Source organism: Wasmannia auropunctata, unplaced genomic scaffold (assembly GCF_000956235.1).
Source record: "Wasmannia auropunctata unplaced genomic scaffold, wasmannia.A_1.0 LD335998.1, whole genome shotgun sequence".
NCBI classification, from domain to species: domain Eukaryota; kingdom Metazoa; phylum Arthropoda; class Insecta; order Hymenoptera; family Formicidae; genus Wasmannia; species Wasmannia auropunctata.
In genome coordinates this window covers 73,790-95,523 of record NW_012026892.1, presented here as the reverse complement: position 1 = coordinate 95,523, position 21,734 = coordinate 73,790, and the positions used below count along the sequence as shown (strand labels likewise).

The window sequence follows — 21,734 nt, the reverse complement described above, 5'->3', positions numbered from 1 at the left end:
AATTAATAATTATGTATGGACTGGTCAGATACGTGTCTAACAAATCAGACATGTCGGTAAAATCATCAATCTATGTGACCCTGCGATTCATTGCTCTTCACTGTACTACCCAACGGTAACGCGTTAAAACGTTTCGTGCAATCGTCGCATCGCGTCGCCACGGTCGCACTCTCGCCGAGTGGCGAACACCTCGAAGTCGCAAGAAAGCGTCGTCTTCAAATATATACTTTCTATTCGGAGTGCATAATGGACATACGCATATACGATATCAATCATAACATTGTGGCGTGAAGTATGCAATCAGTATCGTCACTCCGAAGGCGTTTTCTGGTATAAATTATTGGAATCGTGATATCGCTCGGCTGTATAGTTTTACAGATCGTATAGCTGTGACGCGCCGGACACATCGCGAATGCCGCGGCGCGGCGGCGCGGTATGGTTTATTGTGAAATCGCATTCGAATTGTTTAAATTCGTATCTCTCGGAATCCGAAACGAAAGTGAGACTCGCGAGCGAAGAATTATCGTGAGTTCCTCGATTGTCGTAATTAATTGCATATTGAGGCATCGTCCGTAATGTGTTTAGTTAAACGTTCCATGCAATCGCTATACGTCGCGCGTCGCGTCACCGCGATCGCGTTCTCGCCCGCGTGTAGCACCGGTCGCTACAAACGTCGTCTTCGCGTGTTTCAATTGGAGACACCCGGCCAGCTCTTCTACTTGGAGTGCATTAAAAGCACGGGTATACCATATCAACATGACCGCAGGTATGTATCATCATTTGCATTTTTTTCTAATATTTGTACGGCGGCGGATCCGCGGTTTCGCCATTACATCGAGTTCCTGTAATGCTACTGTAATGTGAAATGTACGTCTCGATTAAATCACAGTTGTTTATTGTTAAATGGAGAACTAGAAATATTGAGCAATACAGTTGTAGCATATTATGTTTCGTTGATGAGAGGATCTTCAAATTATCGGCAACACAAAAGTGCGCGCTAATTCATGATTTTTTAATTTGCTTATAATTATCTGGGTTTTTACATCAAGCACAAGATTGTGACATTACCGACGCTCAGTTACTGTTCTATTGAGTTTATCCATTGAGCTTGAACTCTCGATAATGATCTTGCATATAACATATACATATACAATATAAATTTTTGAAATTATATCTTGTTGATACTAATATTTTTTTCTTTAAACTTTAAAGTATGTAGTATGAATTAACTTAATTTAACAATGCGCAAGTTTCTATATATTATATTCCGTATGCGAATTATTATGAAAGAATATTAATTATTGAATACTTTCTAAATTTAATTTTATAGTTATATTTAAATTTATATATATAGACTTTGTGTGTATATAATAATAGCTTCTCTTTTTCTCTTAGATTACAATTATATCTTAAATATTCATAACATATGATCAAAATTTAATTATTCACATTACTAACATTTAATTACTAATATTAATATTTATTACTGTAGAAATACAGTTAAATTGCATAAAGAAATCATAAAGGTACACTGGAAAAACATTAATTGCATTTCTGTCGCCGTGCGTTTTCGAATACGCATTCATTTACACATCCGTTTTATGCGCTTATATGAATTTATATATTTACAATTTGTAGATGCAGTTAGCTTGCACGTATAATAGGGACAAACATTAAAATTCCTTGTTATCACATTTGTGTATACGTATGCAACTCTTTCAGTACCGTTACGTACTAAAAATAGAGGATGCTAGAGCGCGAGTCAAAGCGAGGGTCTTTCCGCCTGCATTTGCGGCGCCAAGAATCTCGATCGCTGACGGTGCGGTTGTGTTCCTTTAATGTACCACATAAATCACATACGACGGTCACGTCGCGCGTTATGTAGTAGTTGTCAGTTATTGCACAAGACAGGGGAATCCATTAGGAAACGTGTAATAATCAGTAACACACAAAAAGGAGAAAGAAACACACGCTCTGACATGATTTACAACATGAAATAAGGTACACAATCATGACTAACGCGTGTTACTCAGAATGTTTTTAAGTTTACCTCGACGAGATCTTTATAGTAAAATTCTTTTATCAATTTGAAATTATTCGATTTTTTTTTAAACAGAAATATCCAAAATTCTGGTCTTTAAATCAAAAGTAATACGCAAGTTAAGGAAAAATTAACTTTTTATTGTAAATAAATCTTATTCTGTAAAATATAGGCACAGATTTAAAGGCACTTTAATACACTGCAGCTGTCACAGAAAAAAATAAAAATAAGCAGCGTGTAATTAGAGAGCGGATGGGAGGGGAGAAAAGGAAGGAAAAAATAATTTCACGAGACTTACACAAAATGTGTGATAATCTAATAATAAATTATAAATACATGAATGCATGTTACAGCTATAAATACAAACCGGTGACATGAAAATGAGGAATCCATCTATATCGCGCACGTGTATTCGTCTGCGGTCGGAATTGCCGTTCGTTCCTTGAACGCGAGCCGGGCGATCGTCGATATTTAGTTGAGAATACGGTTCAGTACAATTTACGAGATGCAGTAATAAACTTTTATGAATTAACGCAATTATGTCACTCCTGAGTAATCCGCCGTAGAAACGCGTCGATTTCTTTCAAATGCCACTTTCGAATTCGCTGTATGTACGTTGTACTCTCGGTCAGGTCGTCGTATGTAAAATCGCTCGTGTAAAACGCCCACCTCGAAACGCACCCTGATTTTCGGCTGCTGCTGCGCGCATCCCGTCGTCATTTACGATGAAATGATGAGCGAGGCAGGCGAGAGGCGAGAGATGCCCGGGTGAGGGGGATCCGCGAACCGACGGGGTAACGGTACATTACGGGACTCATCGGAATTCACGGAATGCTCTATTCTCGACGTATGTACATACGTATGTTGTACGTCCGTCACGATGCAGGTTTTGTTTCACGAGAGGTCCGGTTTCTTCGAAGGAGCCAGCGCAAACGGGGCAATAATCTTTCGCGTCGGGGGAAACTCGCGTGTAAGCGGGGCAGGAAGTAGTACGATGATCTTGACCCTCTCTCTCTCTCTCTGTCTTTCTTTCTATCTCTCTTTCTCTCTCACTCTCTTTGGGTCAGCAGGCTGAAGTCATGATGACATACTCATAGCAAGTGGAGAACGCTTACTGCCGGTGTTACTATAATTGCTAGCGCTATATATGGGAAACGTGAGTGTTAAAAAAAAAAGAAAATAAACGACATGAAGACGACTGAAAGATACGGAAGTCTTATAGACGTCCTTTAAGCATTTTTAATAGGCGTTTTGGCGTTATTGCAATATGATAGGTTCGCAGGTTTTATACTAATGATAATTTAATACCTTAACTAACGACTCGCGTATCGAAAAGATTTGTAGAAATAGTACAGAGCAGATTATTCTCGGATTAATCTTTACATGACAAATTTGCAGATTAAATTTTATTCTAAAAATACTTAATGTAACCTGCAAAAAGACGTAGATTTCAAATTAAATTATGTTAAAAAAAAATTATATTTTCTCTAGAAAATCTAAAATCTCAACGCCGTGCTGTGCCTGTCTTTGTACGACGTATAGTATAGTAACGTATAGTAACGTAGATCTGGATTCCGTCGTTCGTTATTCTCGAACGATACGGAAATCCGGGTCGACAGGATGATTCTTAAAAGTGTACGATACGCCGTAAAGATAAATTACATAGCGACGAGCGCCCGCTCGTACAGGTCGCGCCGACGATTCCTCGGTCGATTCTTTCTAACGCAAAACCGCGTCTTACTGCGATATGATGTGAGGATCAGCATCCAGCGCGCGTGTGATATAACTTTACGACACACGTTGCGCTTAAGGGAGCCAGCCAGCCTGTGGACGACGTTCCTCCAGTCGGTGGACACCCAGGCTCATCTGAAACGCCATTTGCACCTGCTCGAAACCGGCTCGGGGAGGCGGCGAGTCTAGTGAACTCGATCGAATTCCGAGACCGGATTCCGCGAAACGGCACGGCCGTCCACTGCCCCGATTTGCTTTTTCATTTGTCGGCCGGAATATGTGTCCTGCCGAGGCTTTTGGCACGAGAAAGAGAGAAGGATGAGAGCGGAAGGAGGATAATGCTCGAATCGTCCTTACGCTCCGGCTACCCGTGAGCAGATTTCGATTAGAAACACGTTTTATATTATCGGCTCGAGTGTAACTAAATGAGCAGACCGATTTGACTCATCCGTCGAATATCAGTCCAGAAGTATATCAGGTGTCTTAATAAGAGACGAGTATGTAAATTCGAGTCGAGAGAGAGATATTTATCGTCGACGAAATCCATCAATTGCGACAGTCTTATCTTCCGTTCATGTCAAACGACAGATTCTCGTCATCGTGATAATTCGTCCAGATCCCAATTGACCACCGAACGTCACAAATGCAAGACAATTTAATTGCGATTTGTGACGAAGGGTAATTCGCTAAAAGTATTTCTTTCAAGAAATCTTCAGTGTACTTCGTCCCGTATCGTTAATCTTATCAGCCGACATCTTTTTATTTTAATTGCACTTTTCAGAGCCAAATTTTTTCAAAAACCTTCAAGATTGAAAAAAAAGAAAGCTCTCTTACATAGAAAAAATAGTGAAATAATAAGATAATAAAATATTTGACAATATACTTAACAAATTAATAACAAACGTTTTATATTGTGAAATTCGATTATATATAGCTGATAATCGATTAAATTAAAAAGACCAACGTGGACAACAAACTGTGTGGAATTATGCAACGATGTCTTTTAAAAAAATTAAAAAAAAAAAAAGAAATAGAAGACAGATTCATCCCGTTCCGGAATTCGTTTCATTCATCCACACATTCTTGCCGGAGAGATTTCTTTCAAGAAATATAGTACTCTAAAGTCGCATCGATGAAATTGTCGAGCCATTTGGGGACTTTAATGTCCGAAATCCCTCTACAGCGTGACGTCCTGATAAAACGCGATGTTTAGAATGAGTCCCGTCCTGACGTTCCGACAAAGAACAATCAGAGTAGCCAAGCGACTTGCGGACTTGACGAACGATTAGAAGCTCGGAACGGCCGGCTGCGCGTCGGTGGACGCCGACGCCGAATTTCTCGGCTTGCAGACGCAACCGCTCTCCACCAGCACGTAATCCTGGCCGGTCAGGGTCACTGGACCGAGGGGAATCACCAGAAACAGGTACGGTACGTAGGTCTGCGTGCACTCGCCGTGAACCACGTCGCATTCCTTCGATCTGAAACAACCAACCGATGAGAGAGATTCTGCTGGGTTCGTTCACCGGACGGAGAGGCTGTTTACGGGTTGCGTTTGCGCCAGCGGACGTAAGGTTTCGTAGCGCTCGAATACGTAAGCTGACATAACTTCGAGTGTAATACGTGCGTCCACGAGACGAGGATGTACATATGTAGTTGTCCGTATATACGTTACGACACTCGCCTCTATATCTTTACGATCTTTACGAGCAACGTTTGAAAAAGAGGAAATTCCTTCAAATTATTTTCTCGCATGGTTTCATCATAATTCTGCACCATAAGTTTCTCAGATATGTCTCGATGCATGTCCGCTAGTGGAAATATATGTATATTCTTCACGTTCTATCATTTATTTCTATTAATAATTGCGAAAGAACTTTAATTTCATTTTTTAACACATAATGTGTATAACATTGATTCGATAGCGATGTTTTGTATTAACAAAGCTATGTTTGAGTTATCTGAAAGAATTTCGCATAAAAAAGATCGTAGAAGTAGGCGCATGTCGATCACGAACACACAGAGTTGGTAAACCAGTTCGTCCTACTGTGCCACATTCGAATTAATTCAGCGAGCGGGCGGCCCAAGTGAATTTCAATCTGGCCCGATGTCCCGCTGCTCTTATAAATCACCGTTCAAAAATTCATGCAATATATCGTGTTGATAAATATTGACTACACACGAATCCCATTTACATAAATTAACTGCAGAAAGGGTATTGTATCTAGCAAAGTGCGTGTAGACTGCTAAAAAAACCATAAAATATTTTAGAGTAAATTTGGAATTAAAATTACGGATAAAATTCGGAATTAAAATGTTTGTTAAAACTTCCGAGCAAGTCTACGAAACGTTTTCTCCATTAGAGGTGGGTTTCGCGTAGCAATCTCTTTAAAAGTACAAACAAATTATAAAAGTTTTTTTTTTCGGTTAATTTCAGGCGTAAGCTTCGAACGCGCGTGAACGCTGCAGGCATAAGCTTAATTTGAAACTCGTTAAAAAGTTTGATGCAAAAAATTAAGAAGTCGGGCAAAAGTTGATTGCAAATTTCCCGAGAATCCCAGAATTGCAAATACTCACTCGCAGACTTCGAAGACGACCTGTTGCAGGAGATCGGGGAACTTTTGCACGATCGTTACTGGCTGTCCGCTAGTAAGGCTGATGCCGTACATAGGTGCCGTGGTATTGTACCTTGTTTTGCAGAGTCGGGCGGGCGAGCCGCAACTTTCCTTCGCGGAAAACGCACGGCCTGAAAATCCAGTGACTATCATTACGTGGGAATATAATTCTTTTTCTTATTATGATGCACAATTGTAGCGTAACATGCATTATAATCTTGACGCATCGTATTCTCCGAGCTGTATCTTATTTACGCGCGCAAATATCTACACTTAACATAAAACGTTATTGCGGTTTATTGACAGCACTAGAACGTTATAATACGGTATAGTACGAGATGTGGTCCCGTATTCTTACGGGATTCATACGGGTCCCTGTTAGAATTACGAAGATTAAAAAACAGCATCTTTACAAGTATATGTATCATTAAACATGCCAATGTTCCTTAATGTTTGGAACGTGCGAGAAATTTCGTCGTTCTGCTCATCGTTAGCGTGAAAAAAAAAAATTCAGCGTGAAAATTGCAAATAATAAAATCTTTTTCCTAGATAAGATAATTCTCCCTTCTATAAAATGTTTAAAGAAAAAGTTAACATAATTTTTTTCTATAAATGTCAAGTATATTCCGGACTCCTATTTAAATATGAGATAGCACTTCTCAACAAGTAATTCAGAAGCCATTCAGAACTTGTTACCTGACTTGGTAACAGTAATAATATAAAATAAATTCTTTCTATTGAAACTCGATTCGTTACATTTGACTATCAAGTGATTAAAATCTATCGATCGAGTCCTACGGCAAACAAAGTATAATGTTGGTGAACAACTGGCGTTAAGCCGAGAGATTCGCTCTCGGAACCAGCGACCTTCGTCGAGCATTTCGAGGCGAGCATATATGCTCGAAACGACGAGTGGGTCGCCGGCGGGTCCCGTTATGAGCACAAGGAACGATAACTGTATTGGCTGGATAACACACGATGCCTTATTGCTGGCCCATCGGGTGCGCCACCGACCGACTATTATCGGGTGGATCGAGCACCACGACGGCAGCGGCGGCGCGGCGGGTCCCCGATCGGAAAACTTGCGCGGGATTCATCTTGTTCGGCCGCGCGCACAAATTTCGCAGAAATCCCGACGGCCGGCTAGGAAACACGGAGTGGTTAGAAGTCGGTTAGAAGCGGGTTTTCGTGTCAGGACAGCCGCATAACTGAAGGCTGCAGGGCAGCGGGCAAGCCGCGATCGTAAACGGCTGTGCACGCTCCGATCGGTGTACCTACCTCGCGACCGGCCGTTCCAATTTTCGTGGGGGCCTGCTCGCGGGGCCCCGAGCGCTTGTTCACCGTCATTCAGCGCGCGCCACGAGGTTTTTTTTCCCGGGGTCTTCGGCTACGTGGGAACAGGGTCGTTTTATGCGAATACCGAAGCAATAGCGCTTGCGCTTCCCGGATAATTCGCGTTTGCGGAACGATTTCGCGTTCGATAAAATAGGCTTTTTTTGCGGATCTCTAAATCCTGGAAGTCGTTTTTTTTTCCGAAGATGAAACAAGTAATAAAAACGAATTTTTCTATTTATTAGTTTTACTCTTTCTTAACGCTTATTATGCTCGCTTGAGATATTGCTGTGACGACGATTATTTTTGAGATTCTTTTTTTTAGCGAATAGCTAAAACAAGATTTATCTCTTCAATTTATTCCATCAAGATAGGATCAAGATAGCAATTTATTTACACCAAGAAATTAAGAGAAGCACACAGAAGTGGTTATTGACTTTATCTTTTTTTTCTAAACACTTCCGTTCATATACTTCACACACTGTAGGATCAAAAACACATTTGTTTTTGTGGATGATGGTGATTTAATCGTTCTCAATTTATTCAATCGAGATAGGAGAGATTTATTCATATGCACCCCAGAAGTTGAGAGGAACACAAACTGGATTTTGTCATTTCTTAGCTTTCGTTCATACAGCAATGGGATTAAAATAAACTTCAACGCGAAACAGAAGGAAGCGAAGTTGCACGTGCAGATATAAAACCGGTTGACGGAAGATGAACGAGATTGTAAACAACTTCCATTGGGTCACTCACAATATAATTAGCCGTTGCCACGCATTTAGATAAAGACGTGAAAAATAGCGATCCGCGAGCTCTGCAATGGAGTTAAACGAGATAAAGCAATTCTAGGATGAGGTAAAAGAGAAAATGAATTAATGTCACGCGCGTTCCATGACGAGGGGGAACACACTGCGTGTTTAAACGCGGACTTACCGTTCCGGGAGCTTCCGGCGATAGAATAGCCCCCGTGGGCCACTTTGTAGTTGTGCAAAAGCGCCTGCCTCGTCAGTTCGGGATCAATCGTCCGTGGCTGGTGCGATCGCCCGGTTCGACTACTGCCCGTAGTCCAGAGGTTCTTAGCCAATCTCGATACCGCGGCGCTGCCGAGAACGGTACACATAACATCCGTTGTACATTCTGCCTAGCTATTATTAATTGTAAGATCTTCTCTTACATGCTACCGGTCGATAGTTTGAGTATAATCCGCTCCAAACAATAGTCCAATAGTTCTCGACGTTGTGTACTTAACTCATCCTGACGATGTTCTCTCACCAATCAAATTAAAGCGAGAAACGATTAACAAAACTTTAATTGTAAATTTAAGCATATCTATTTCAGAAAAATGCGATATTTACTTCTTAAAATTATTGATAAATTGATATTTTATCAAGAAATATTTATAACAAAAATATTTTAGTTGTATCCCCTTTTATATGTAAAAAAGGTAAATTAGATTTTTAAATTTTATGAAATATGAGCAAATTTATTTTTTGCAGAATAAATCATTTTTCATCTAAATCATTTGAGTAACGGTTCTGTCATCATTTCAGTTTTTTTATCTCAAATATGGTAAATTGTTAATCTTCCAGCGGAAACTGCAAAATGCTCAAACTACTAATCGGAGAATGTAAGTTACCAGAGAACAAAAATGTTTAGAAAATATTTCAATCTTCCAAACATCTTCTGAATGTCTCTTAGACTTTTTTTATATGAAATTACTTGAACTGTATAAAAACGGGGGTTTTACTACTTACGTGGGATACGGCATGTTATTCGGTCCTAAGCAGTCAGTGGAGTCGGTGAGCGCGTCACCCCGCATATATGCAAATTTCATACCGTTACCGTCGCACTCCCTGCCATATGCGTACGTAACAGCTATGATAATAAATATCAGACCGAGATATCTGGACATCTGAAATCAAAGAGAGAATATTGACGTCTTGAGAATGGAATGCTCAAAATAATTGGACGTGACATGTTCTTCGATATGATTTCTTGGACATAAGGGAGAAGCTCTTATGTTTATCTTAACTCCTTGAAAAGTCACGTTCTATAGAATTGAACGCTCCTCTTGAGATTTCAAATCATCGCCGGGTAACTATCGTGCAGCGCCTAAAGTGATAGTTTAGCATAGACATATCCTATGCTAGATATTACGTGTAGATATTCTAGCGTCATTTGCAGCGTAAGACCGTCAATGTAACGTAACGCCGCGTTAAGATAAAGTGATAGTCGCGAGAGAGAAGAAGCGCTCCGCCACGGGCGAAATCTTGCCGGGAGGGTATTATCTTCTTGTTAATAAAGATTGATACCCCGCTGGCGATGAACTCGCGCTGCGTCAGCATGCGTAGGATATAAGAACGCGGAGCGCGCGACGGAAGAACGCGTGAGCGAGCGAGCGAGCGCGAGCGGTCTTGGAACTTGAGTTCGCAAGAGGTCAAGAGCAAGAGTAAATGACACACGCAGGTGTGAGCACGCACTTCACAGCTCGAGAGAAAATTCCGCAACGGTTTCCTGAATCGAAGCCGTTGTGTCGAGCGAGTCGCTACATTCGAGATATTCTCCAAAGTGGATCCCTAGAATTACGAGATCAATAGACAGATTATTTTTATAAACGGTTGTCTATTCATTCTTTATACGACATGCGTGGACGCGAAAGCGGAAGATGGACAAATAATAGGTATTGTCGATGAAATCAAATGCAAAGGGATGTAAACTTTTATTTAATTTTTTAAAGAAGCTAACTAAAGGAATTTTTTCTATAAAGTTTTCATTTATTAATTTATTTCTCTCTTTGGCATTTAATATCAAGATATCTTATGATCAAGATATCTGATATAGGGACATCTGGTTTCTTCACAGTCTATAAAATTTTATATGTGCGCTCCGCGCGCGAGAAACCGCGCAATTTTATCGGAAAGTGAATATATATATATCAGATTCCAATTAGGCTTCGATCATATTTTCTCAGTTATCGCGGTATATCGTTCTAGTTAATCCTTTTGCATTATGAGCAATTGAGCATCGTACGCGCGTACGAGTAATTTGATGTAACGGATAATCGCCGGGAAATCACCGGTTCTCGTGAGACTCGCCATCATTTCGCTCTCGGAATCCACGTCGAAAGGATTTCCGTTTCGCGGGTGAAGTTCACCGTGGAAAAAAAATCACGTCGGCCAGAATTATTTTTTTTCCCTTTCGCGACGGCTCGTATGTGGCGCAATGAGAATCGCGACGCGACGTACGCGAGGGAGAGAGAGAGAGAGAGAGAGAGAGAGAGAGGGGCCGAGAGACAAAGAGAGAGTGAACGACGATCAGACGAGAGCGCGGATTAGGAATAATGATCAGCGTATAATCGATGCTTGACTCCTTACATATATGCAGTTCGAGGTTTGTAGGTTGGTGGGACCGTGTAAAATCCGTTATGCGCGCTTATGCGCTGTTACGACGAGTGAAAGCGATCGCACACGTTCGGAAAGAAGCTCAACGTGTGCGCGAGCGTTGCATTTTGATTGCAATTTTTCGCATATATCGGCGACCATGTTAACAACGTGGAATAATAAGCGGGATTGCTTTCCAATGTTGACGCGAGTCCTCGCCGGACGAGATTCAATTAACCCTGGCACGATTAAGAGGACCAGTTCCACAGATCTGCTTTTTGTGGAAGAGAAAATAAATATATAAGGATTAAAAAATAATAATAATTGTTAAAGCACTTTATAAGCTATCAATTTATAAGATATAATTAATTTAAAAAAATGTATTTAATAAGAAAAATTGTTTACAAAGAAATATTTAATTCTCGAAATTAAAGAATTTAAACAAGAGTTTACTCATTGTTACTAATTTTTCAGAAGACGTAAAACTTTTTAAGATTTTGGATTTAGTATTTCTTTCGTTCTTTTCTTAGATTATTTAATGGGGGTTTAGGATCTTTAACAAAATAACTGCATATTTATTTGTACAAATAAAAAATGGGGTTTCACATAAAAATCATCTAGTGCCTATCAGGTTTTCGCGTTATGTTTCGGGTTGTAATTTTAAGCGCGGCCAATAAAAATCACGAGGAAGATTATTACTTCTTGGAGAACGATTTGACTGACGTTTGACGGGCGCTTGAATAACGAGCCACGGTCAACAACGGCAGAGCAAGGAAATCATTAACGGATACCGTCCAAGGTTGGTCAATGGCCGTGACCATCGAGAGACGGACGCGCGCGCGCGCGCGCGATGCACACACTCGACATACCTGTTACCTCGACAAATCCTTGATCCCGGCATTGATCTCCACGATCTCTTTCTCTCTCGCGTAATCGTTATAATTTATAAACTCTCTGGATCAAGTCCGATTAAAACGATATTGAGAAAATTAGAACGTAGATCTCGATCGGGCCGTTACGGTCGCGTAATTGAGCTATACATATGTGGAATATGTGCTTTAAGATATACATCGTTAACACAAAGTTAAGCCGAAAAAGAGATAACTGCCGATTGTACGTAATAAATTTGCGCAACGGTCAAAGGATGATTACTCTCGTTACGCGCCGAAGTTCTCTCGAGTACTACCTGATTACTCTTTCCGCTTCACCGCACTTTCTTAACGTTATCCGCCCTGGGAGCGTAACAACGACCGAGCTGCCGTCGTTGTTTCCTTTTTGCAAGCGCGGAAAAGGCGCGATAGGTGCTCGATTAACGTTACGATTAATCAAAGCGCCGCGCCGGGCGGCGCGCGCTTCCCCGTATCGCGCGATCCATTTCGCGGGTCGGCGCGACGGAAGAGGATCGCAGAGGAAGAGCTAAGCAGATCCATGCCTTCCGTTCCAATACGTCTATAATACGTCCCGCTGTATAACGTTACTTACTCCACCGTTGCGACCTTGCGGTTAATTAAAAGCGTTCTCACGCCTGCCGGCGGCGCGCCTCTCTCCGGATCCGCGATGCGGTCTCGGTCCTTTTTACGATCTCCTCGTTCCGCCCTGGATTTTTTCGCACGAGAGTCACGGCGAGACGCGGCGTGCATACGCGATTTGCACACGGTTCGAATTAACAATACGACTGATCAAAATTCCGAGAAAGCAAAGGTACAAATCGTACAAAAAAAAGAAGGAAATATCACAGTCGTGTATTGAGAAGCTGACGAACCGACAAATACGGACGTGAAATCATTTCTTTAACATATAATAATGATCTTGATATACTCAATGATAAAATCGTTTCTGTTCTTTCTATAGTCCTTCTTTTATTATCTGTAACATTAATTAATAATTTACCTCAGATGTATTATCGCTTAATTTAATTCAGAAATGCTTGCAACAAGTTTCACACACATAGGATTATTAATTTTTTATATCACTACGGTCGTTATATCTTTGCGTCCTGAGAACGTTTACGAGGATAAGCAAAGATAATTAAGACAATATTAATAACTACAAATTACACTTAAACCTCGAATAACATTTAATCGTATAAAATCATTTAAGTGCGCTGCGACAAATGATCGTAAAAGAAAGAGGAACAACGCGCACGTGGGAATCGTCTGAACTTGAAGAGCCGGCGTTCGGGATCTTCGCCGGCTCCATGCTAGCGGCGGTTTTGGACGTCGATTATTTCAGGCAGCGATTCCTCACGTCGTTTTGTAATCGTCTCGGCCGGCCATAAGTGTACTGTTACTACTCAAATTAGAATCGCCTTCTGTCGCTTCCTCATTTTTACGATGTAAGACAACGATCTATAAATTCTGTTATACGCTTTCGTCACACAATAAATTATTTTTTTTTCTATGCGTGATATTATTAATTATACTAATAGAAATAAATGATTTTCTTGTATTGCCAGAATTAAATTCATTTGATGGATAATCATTGTAATATTGAATATAGTGGAATATTTTTAATCTTAAAATTTGTTCTTAACTTTTTATGATTATTCGGGGAACTTGGCATAATTTTTGCGGCAATTATCTATATTGTTTTCCAAATAAATCAGTGTATAAGCAAAAGTAATTAAAATAAAATGCTTTTTTAAATAATTAAAGTAATATACTTTTAAAATCTTTGTAAAATCTTTTAATTATTTAATGCTGCCAATTTACTAGTAAAGTATATAATTTGTAGCTATTTAATCTCTATGTATTTAAATATCAACATATAAATTATATTTATATATTCTCTATTTTTCCATGATTAGCGAGGCATTTAATTATGAGGTTGTTAACAGAGTTAATCGGGCAATAAGACTCGAGGATATTCCGTTTTTGCGTCTACTCTGAGAAACAGATTCTCTACGGTCCATACGCGACGCGTCGCCAAATCTAACGGTAATGTTGATTCATCCAAAACGTCGTTTCCTCTCAGTACACGTCGAACGTTATCGAGTTATACGTTTATCCTTGTACGCGATAACGGTACATACATTTCGGTGGTTCGCTGCATGAATAAATATTCTGTCACCACAAGATTCTTTCTTGCGGCTGATGATGTGACAAATCTCAGACTAACAATTGTGTCTTAGCTTGTAACAATCGACTACATCTTACTACGTTATTTTGTAGAAATATTTTATAAAAAGAAGCGAGTAATAAATCAAATAAAATGCAATTCGAACATTAGTCATGAAATACAATATCCGAAAAATCGGAAACAAATCTAAATTTATTCCGTAATATTTTAAACACTTAACTTAATCTTGAAATCATAGTATTTATATCAGAAAGACATATGTAAAAATATGATTAATTTGATTAAAAATTGAATATATAGTACACTATAATAATACATACAAATTGCTAACGCATACATATTTTTTCTTACACTGATAATATCATATTATCGTAATATCGAAACGCTTGTTTTTAATACATGATTTTAGAAATTACGTATTATATTTAGAATGCATTTGTAAAAGACATTAGCACGAACAATCAACGTACTTAGCTCATCAGTGTTTCTCAAACATTGTTTGAGATTTTTATCATAACATTCTTAACATATTTGCAATTTGTACGGTTCAATTTTTTTGTTAATAATTGATTATGCATTACAAAGCGAAAAGAATTTCATCAAAAAAAGCGAGATCGAATTGTATTAAGGTAGTTTTCGTAGCTACATATCTCGAAAAAAAATCATGGTCTGCGGCGGCGCAGCTAAACGTTTTATATTTACATAATGCCTTAGGTAATAAAAATTCGAAGCACCATTTATAGCGCTTTTAGCCCTTAGCCGCGGGATAATCGCCCTTTGAAAGAAGTATTTTGATGTCCCTCTTTCGTCTACCTGAGTCCACATAGGTTTCAAATCTCTAATCCGCGAAGGGTAGATGTTACAACTGATCGAACCGAAGGGTAGATATTACAACTGATTGAACCGTACATTCACGATCAAGTGATTCAAACTTCGCTTCGAATTTATGAACTTGGACCCAAGTTTTTAATTATTCTTTATTTTCGTAAAATTGTTCGATAGGCGAAATTTACGGGATTTGCGAGGTGGTAGCGTTTAAATTATAATTTCGAAAAAAATTTGATCTGTATCTTACCGTGAGGAACATTTGTTTCAGCTTGAATTACAAGTCCTTTCTCGGCCCGTCCGGCAATCTCCACGTTACATTAAAATCGAGCAGACTGTCCTCGAGAGACCGGGTAAGTAAAAAAATAAGTTATAGATACCGAAAAAGGGAATATTAGAATTGGGGCACACGATTCTCTCTTTCGCTTCCTCAAACACCGTTCATGTCACTGCACCGGATGTCGAGTGGGGTCGAGCACCTCCGTCCTCGCAGGTGGATGTCCAGAGGTTGACTGTAGAATCGTAAGTAACCGCTCTCTGTGCTTGGGCAGCGAGCCGGGGCGAAAGAGGGGATCTTTCTTTCTCTTTCTTCCACTCTGGCTGGGGATACTGGCCCCTATTCTGCCTCTAAACCTTTTTCCGCCTACTGATGGAAAGAGAAGATGATTTGATGTGAAAGAGGGTAGCTTCTGCTACGACTCCCTTTTTCAGGTAGGTCGGGAAACGTAGAGTATCCGAAGTTTTTCGCTACTAGAACGACCGAGGAAAAATCAGGCCTGTTTACAAAATATTAGCCTTTTTAAAAAGCCTAAAGCTATTAATTGGTTATTAATTTCCTATGAATGAAAAACTTATTTTTGTTGTATAAATTCTGCTACTAGTATTGATTGAAATTTTGAAAAATATGAATTTTGCGACAGATGAAAAAATATTCAACATTTAACGTAGCGGTAAAAATTTTTAATTTTTTTGTAAGATTTTCAAATTTACCGGGGCTACATAAAGCAGATATATTTGATTAAAAACAATATTTTTTTATATGACAATATAACCGACCCAGATAGCACACAGAGCCTAAAAGAATTCATTAGTATATTCAGTTTTATGTCATCAATTCTGAGTTCATTTTCAGGTGCAAAAAGAATCCCTTTTAGAAAAAGAATTCTTTTTGCTTCTGAAAATGAACTCAGAATTAGTGATATATAACTGAGTTCTTTTTTCATTCTCTGTGCTATCTGGGAAATTATATCGCATTAAATTGCTCTTATTACATAAAGAAATATATGGGACTTTTTTTATTAGTTAATTTTTAATGATTAGCACCAATCATAGCTTTGTTCGCATTCTTTTTTTTTTGTAAAATTGAATTAGTAATATTAAAATTTGCTGAAATCAATTCTTACGTCTTGAATCAAAAAACAAACAAAAACAAAGATACATACAACCCATGCTAATATATAACAATTAATAATTATTCTATATTTTTATAAAAAAGAATGATAAATAATCGATAAATTAATTCGAACATTTGTATTTTAATCACTGTGAGTTTTAAAATTAATGTTCATTATGATGTAATTTATAATATATTCAAAACACATCGTATTATTAGCACTTGTGAATTATCTTTAATAAAATTCACAGACCTTCATGACATACAGATATAGAAAATCATGAGAAAATAACTGAAAAAATAAAAAATTGCGGTTTTGTCAAGTATATATTGTTTGATAACAGTATGTTCAATATTTTCTCGAATAGCAAAATCAGTTAAATGCATACAACATATATGTAGTTATCTATAGAATTATAAACGCAAATATTTAGCTCAATGAAATTTTATGTGCACATATTTCGCCAAATATGCTAAATATTTCACTTCCAGTATGATTTCAGTTATATAGCTTCAATTGTCCATCAGTGAATGTATCAACCGAACTTGTTATAAAATCTCGTCTTTTCTTTAAAATACTAGACAACAGCTGTCTTATATATTTTAACATAGATACATTGTTTACAATAGGTATAAGTCGGTATTAAATTTAAAATTATTTTATGGATTTAAATATGGTTATAAAGAATCACGAATTGTTTGTGTATAACTGCTTAATAGTCGAATTTGATGGAATTAACTTGTACATCTATGTGCCCGCCGCGGTAAGAGCCACGCTTCTTCTTTTGCTTCTCATGCCGAAACTTCTTGCCCTTTGTAAACTTCAGTACTTCATTAGCGCGTTCTCCCCATGATCCTCGTGCACCTTTCTGTTAAAAAAAAATAAACATTAAACATCTTTATATTTTTCTTAAGATTATATCTTTACGTTTACATTACACAAAGATTCTATCTTTACATTTACATTTTTCTCAAAAGATTATATTTTTCTAACAAAATCGTGATTTTTCCCTCACCTTTATATACAATCACCTATTCAAATACTAATCGTCAAAAGTGATTTTTTTATTTTGAGGTGGTCCTGCGATATCGAAAGATTTCCTTTTATCGAAACCACCTTTAAAACCTCCTCTATCATTATTCTCATTATTTTCCCATGATTTTCTTGGTCCGTCATTGTTTCCGCCCCAAGACTTTCTACCATCGAAACCACCTCTACCGCCACCACCACCACGACCTCTGAAACCGCCGCGACCTCCGCGATCGCCCCTGTCACCATCGTTGCTCCAACGACCACCCCGGTCGCCACCGCGTCCGCCTCTAAAACCACCTCTAAAACCGCCTCTAAAACCGCCACGACCACCCTCGTCGCATCCTCCTTGGAAACCACCCCTACCGCCTCTAAATCCACCCCTGAATCCACCTCGTTCTGAGTTTTGTCTTTTAAAACTGTTATCACCATCTTCATTCTAAAACAAAAGAGGAATAGGTCAATTGCCCATTATTAAAAGCGATTTATTACTTCTCCATTCTTGCTTTTATTTGCTTCATTTAAAATTTGAATAAATTTGGTGAATGCACGGAAACATAGTCTCAAGCAGGGTCTCAAGCTTTTGTGAAAAGGGCGAGTGACCTATGCCTCTCGGACGGTTTTCGAGCATTTACCTTTGCTTCGAAGGAATTATTAGCCAACTTAGGATCCAATTGGATGTCGCTTTGCACACGTTGAAATGTACGAGTTTTCTGTGACTAAATAAAAATCATAGATAATAAAAAAGGATTCTATCATTTTAAAGACATTAACATTTAATTCTTACTTAAACCATATATCCGTAATGGTTGCATGTAAAAAGTGAGCAAGAGAACATTTATATGTGCTGTGATCAATATGCAATTATTAACATTTTTTATGAGCGAACTTTGGCAAGAAAATTTTGTTATATTCATTGATCACTTTCTATTCAGTTTAGCAAATATTTTACACAGTACTTTATATAAAGACATTATCATACCTTATCTCCGTCGAAGCTATTATTAGCTTTTACAAAGTTTCCATAGTTATTTCTTGCACCTTTTGCTGGCGTTTTTTCTTCATCATTGTCATGCTTCCTTTTTTGTCCCTTAGCTGGCGTTTGAATTTTTGCCTTCTCTTTATTGGAGTCGCTGGAATCTGAATTGGATTCGCTGGATTCCTTTTTGGTGGGTGCCTTGACTGGTGCTTTTGTCGGTGCCTCATCTTCTGAATCATCTGACTCTTCGCTGGAAGATTCCTGCTTCTTCGGTGTTTTATTAACCGCTGCTTTCGCTACTGTTTTCGTCGCTGGTTTCTCTTTTTCATCAGATTCATCCTCCGAATCATCGCTTGACGAATCTTTCTTTACGGAACTAATTTTATTAGCGGCAGCATTTTGCTTAGTGGAAGCTGGTTTTTTGACAGGAGATTCATCTTCGCTACTTTCTTCGCTTGAGGATTCTTCTTTTTTACCGGCCGGAGTTAACTTCTTAGTAGCAGCTGCTGAGATTGGTTTTTTAACAGGCTGCTCCTCCTCGCTGCTATCTTCCTCGCTTGAAGATTCTTTCTTGGTAGCTACTTTTGTTGGTACTGTTGGTTTACTGAGAGCTGTTTTTTTCGGCGCTGGTTCCTCCTCGTCGCTGCTGTCTTCTTCGCTCGATGACGATTCTGCTTTTTTAACTACTTTTGCTGGCGTCGATTTATTCTGTGCCTTCAAAGTTGCAGCTGCTTTTGTTGGGACTGCCTTAGTTTCGTCTTCGCTGCTCTCTTCTTCGCTCGACAAAGATTCTTTTTTAGCGGCGACTGCCGGAGTTGGATTCTTAGTGGCGGTTGTTGAAGTTGGTTCCTGAACAGACTCCTCGCTGCTATCGTCATTCGAAGATTCTTCCATGGCAGTTTGCTTTGCTGGCACTGCCGATTTACTTTGAACCAGTTTTTTCGGCATTGGTTCCTCCTCGCTGCTGTCTTCCTCGCTCGATGATTCTGCTTTTGCAGCTTGTGTCGGTTTATTCTGTTTTTGTGGTTGTGTTTTGGCCGCTTTTGGGGTGGACGTCTTGAGTGCCGACTGTTTGATAGTCTGTTTTGGCTTTCCTAATTGATTGTTAGCTGAATTACTGGAAGATGAATCATTTGAGGATGATTCAGATGAATTTTTGTCGGATGACTGAACCGCTTTTAAAACTGCCTTTGCTGCCTTCATGAGAGGAGCAGATTTTACTTTCTTATTCGTTTTTGCTTCTTGCACAGATTTCGTTTGAACTTTTGGCGATTCCTCAGGATCATCAGAACTTTCATCAGAACTCTCCGCTTTCTGCACAGGTGCCTTGGCATTTTTACTCCCTTTCTTCGTTACTTTTTGAGCTGGTGCTTCCTCTTCTTCTTCCTCCTCGCTGGAAGACTCTTCCGAGGAAGATTCTGCTACCTTCTTAAGAGGCACTGTCTCAATTACCGATTTCTTGCCGTTGACTTGTGCAACATTCTTTCCCGTCTCCTCTTCACTTTCCGAACTCGAATCCGAGCTGCTCTTTTTATTTTGCGCGATCACTGAGACTTTCTTTGGAGAGCCCTTTTGGAAATATCTAAACACTTCTATTAACGTCGGGCATCCTTTTGAGAGGGAAGGCTGAAAAGTATAAGCATCGTTAAAAGTGGATATCGTCGATTACGTGCAATATTTAGAAATTAGTTAGGGCGCAACGGAGAAGATCGCGATAACATGCGAATCGTGGAGCAATCGAGAAAAATCACGATCACGTTGGGCGCGTTGCGCCCACGTGGTTAGCGAGTATGGCGGTTCTCCGATACCGCATGGCAGTGGAGCACGGCGTCAGCCGCCCTTACTTACCGCGTTTGTCTTTTTCTGAAAGACCGCCGCCAACGACGCGTCTTTCTTCAATAAATATTCATACACGAGGCCGGATATGAATAATTCGTCGACGCCAACCATGGTGCCGGATGCGTATGTCGATCGTAAGTGAACAAGCTCGATAAATTCGGTGAACGACGAACGTTCCTTCCTCACACGCCGGCTTCGCTACTTGTGGCGGCGAATGTGGCGTCCACTCTCCACTCCGTGCTCCGTGGCGCTGCTTCCGCCCAACCCGGGTTCACGTGGTACTGATAGATGGGATTAACACGCAATACATTCGCGCCGAAGACCAGCCAATCCGCGCGTGCACGTAAAATGACATAACATGGAGTGTGTTAATGTCCGATTAGCCGTTAATTGTCTGAACAGAATTTAAAAACAAGTATAGTTTGTAGAAGCCATATATCTTTTCACGCATTGTTTTTTGCAATTGTTTGTTATGCACTTCTAGCACAAAAAATGCTTACTCAGTTCAGTACTCTCTTAAGAAAAACTTTTAGAATAGAAGAAACTGACTTATACATTTTATTTTATTTTTTATACGCAGCTGTTTATTATATTATCGCAGAGATTTTCTACCCTCTTGTTCTTAAGTTTCAGCAATTATTAATAATTTTCTTATGAACTATATTTGCACATTTGAAATATATACGCCGATTGGGCTCGTGGAATACGCTTTCAAATCGCGCGGCACACGGTCGTTTTGGCGATCTCTATTTTGGCGCGCTCGCGCCGCTCGCGCGCGTTTGGTCGAATACGATTGGTCGCCGACCAGCCGTTTCATTTCAAATTTGTAGCCCGGTCCCGGAGTGCTTGTAGTGCTTGTCCCGTCGATTTTCCGACGAAACCGCTGTGATCCGATTGTTCTGCAGCATGACAGAGACGCAACAAAGGGCCAAGTGCATTACCCTGAAAGGTTCCGCCGAGTTGGTCGCGCAATATCTGCGTAAGTACGATTTCGTAAGTCAATCTCGGACTTCAAATACGCATAACCTCTCTCCGATCGTCACCTCTTCCCCGTTGCAGTCTATGGAGTCAATAGTATACTCTATCAAAGAGGGATATATCCGCCGGAGACATTCCAGCCTTCCGAGCATTTCGGTCTGTTCATCTTCACGTCCACGGACGAGAAAATCACGACCTTCTTGAACACCGTGCTGGGACAGATCCAAGAGTGGCTCGTCCAGCGCAAGGTGCACAAGATCACGCTCGTCATAACGAACGTCAATACGAAGGAGGTGCTGGAGAAGTGGGACTTCAAGGTCGATTACGAGGATCCGAAGGCGAACGGAGCAGACAGCAGCATTATCAAGGGCGATCTGCCCGAAGTAGGGACGAAGGATGAGAAAACTATACAGAAGGAAATACGCGAAGTGATACGTCAGATCACAGGTAGAGAGATCTAGTGCGATTTTTTTTCTAGCAAAATGCTGCGTTATATTTTTGCGTTCCATTTAG

The 21,734-nt window shown here is 39.7% G+C and overlaps 4 protein-coding genes across 8 annotated transcripts in view; 2 read left to right on the top strand and 2 right to left on the bottom strand.

The window, feature by feature from the left end:
* Positions 1-234: 234 nt before the first annotated feature.
* Positions 235-15,512, top strand: LOC105453524. The gene is made up of 2 exons (XM_011695560.1): positions 235-766; positions 15,274-15,512. The coding sequence occupies exons 1-2, from the start codon at positions 576-578 to the stop codon at positions 15,398-15,400; spliced, it is 318 nt and encodes a 105-aa protein (XP_011693862.1). The 5' UTR covers positions 235-575; the 3' UTR covers positions 15,401-15,512.
* Positions 4,600-15,342, bottom strand: LOC105453523. The gene is made up of 5 exons (XM_011695558.1): positions 15,253-15,342; positions 9,474-9,631; positions 8,653-8,819; positions 6,347-6,515; positions 4,600-5,250 (listed from the first exon to the last, which is right to left on the bottom strand). The coding sequence occupies exons 1-5, from the start codon at positions 15,262-15,264 to the stop codon at positions 5,058-5,060; spliced, it is 699 nt and encodes a 232-aa protein (XP_011693860.1). The 5' UTR covers positions 15,265-15,342; the 3' UTR covers positions 4,600-5,057.
* Positions 15,513-16,607: 1,095 nt separating the features above from the next.
* On the bottom strand, positions 16,608-20,478 carry LOC105453525 (nucleolin 2). Of its 2 annotated transcripts, none has more exons than XM_011695562.1 (4): positions 20,253-20,478; positions 18,408-20,030; positions 18,061-18,144; positions 16,608-17,264 (listed from the first exon to the last, which is right to left on the bottom strand). In XM_011695562.1, exons 1-4 carry the CDS (start codon positions 20,352-20,354, stop codon positions 17,109-17,111), a joined length of 1,965 nt encoding a protein of 654 aa, XP_011693864.1. In that variant the 5' UTR covers positions 20,355-20,478; the 3' UTR covers positions 16,608-17,108. The 2 variants fall into 2 exon arrangements, with proteins under 2 accessions (XP_011693864.1, XP_011693863.1); XM_011695561.1 differs by lacking the exon at positions 18,061-18,144 and adding an exon at positions 17,412-17,864 and having other exon boundaries at positions 17,177-17,264.
* A 556-nt stretch (positions 20,479-21,034) lies between these two features.
* Positions 21,035-21,734, top strand: part of LOC105453526 (mitotic spindle assembly checkpoint protein MAD2A) — a 54,601-nt gene continuing 53,901 nt past the window's right edge. For 2 of the 4 annotated variants that reach the window (XR_974882.1, XM_011695564.1), the window contains exons 1-2: positions 21,035-21,222; positions 21,303-21,668. Coding sequence is in view for 3 of the 4 variants with exons in the window: in XM_011695564.1 (XP_011693866.1) it covers positions 21,150-21,222; positions 21,303-21,668 (439 nt within the window). In the remaining variant the exon portion in view is untranslated. The remainder of the gene's footprint in view (positions 21,223-21,302; positions 21,669-21,734) is intronic. The other 2 variants (XM_011695565.1, XM_011695563.1) reach the window with 2 other exon arrangements.

Bases quoted from the DNA above. Each gene is read 5' to 3' on its own strand.
- LOC105453524 (XM_011695560.1), top strand. From the start codon at position 576: ATGTGTTTAGTTAAACGTTCCATGCAATCGCTATACGTCGCGCGTCGC. The intron at 767-15,273 runs GTATGTATCATC...CATTTGTTTCAG, and splicing joins CCATATCAACATGACCGCAG to CTTGAATTACAAGTCCTTTC.
- LOC105453523 (XM_011695558.1), bottom strand. The intron at 6,516-8,652 runs GTAAGTCCGCGT...CTGGATTTTCAG, and splicing joins CGCCGGAAGCTCCCGGAACG to GCCGTGCGTTTTCCGCGAAG. The intron at 5,251-6,346 runs GTGAGTATTTGC...TGGTTGTTTCAG, and splicing joins GTCGTCTTCGAAGTCTGCGA to ATCGAAGGAATGCGACGTGG.
- LOC105453525 (XM_011695561.1), bottom strand. From the start codon at position 20,354: ATGGTTGGCGTCGACGAATTATTCATATCCGGCCTCGTGTATGAATAT. The intron at 20,031-20,252 runs GTAAGTAAGGGC...TATACTTTTCAG, and splicing joins TTCAGAAAAAGACAAACGCG to CCTTCCCTCTCAAAAGGATG. The intron at 17,865-18,407 runs GTATGATAATGT...CTTTTGTTTTAG, and splicing joins ATAGCTTCGACGGAGATAAG to AATGAAGATGGTGATAACAG.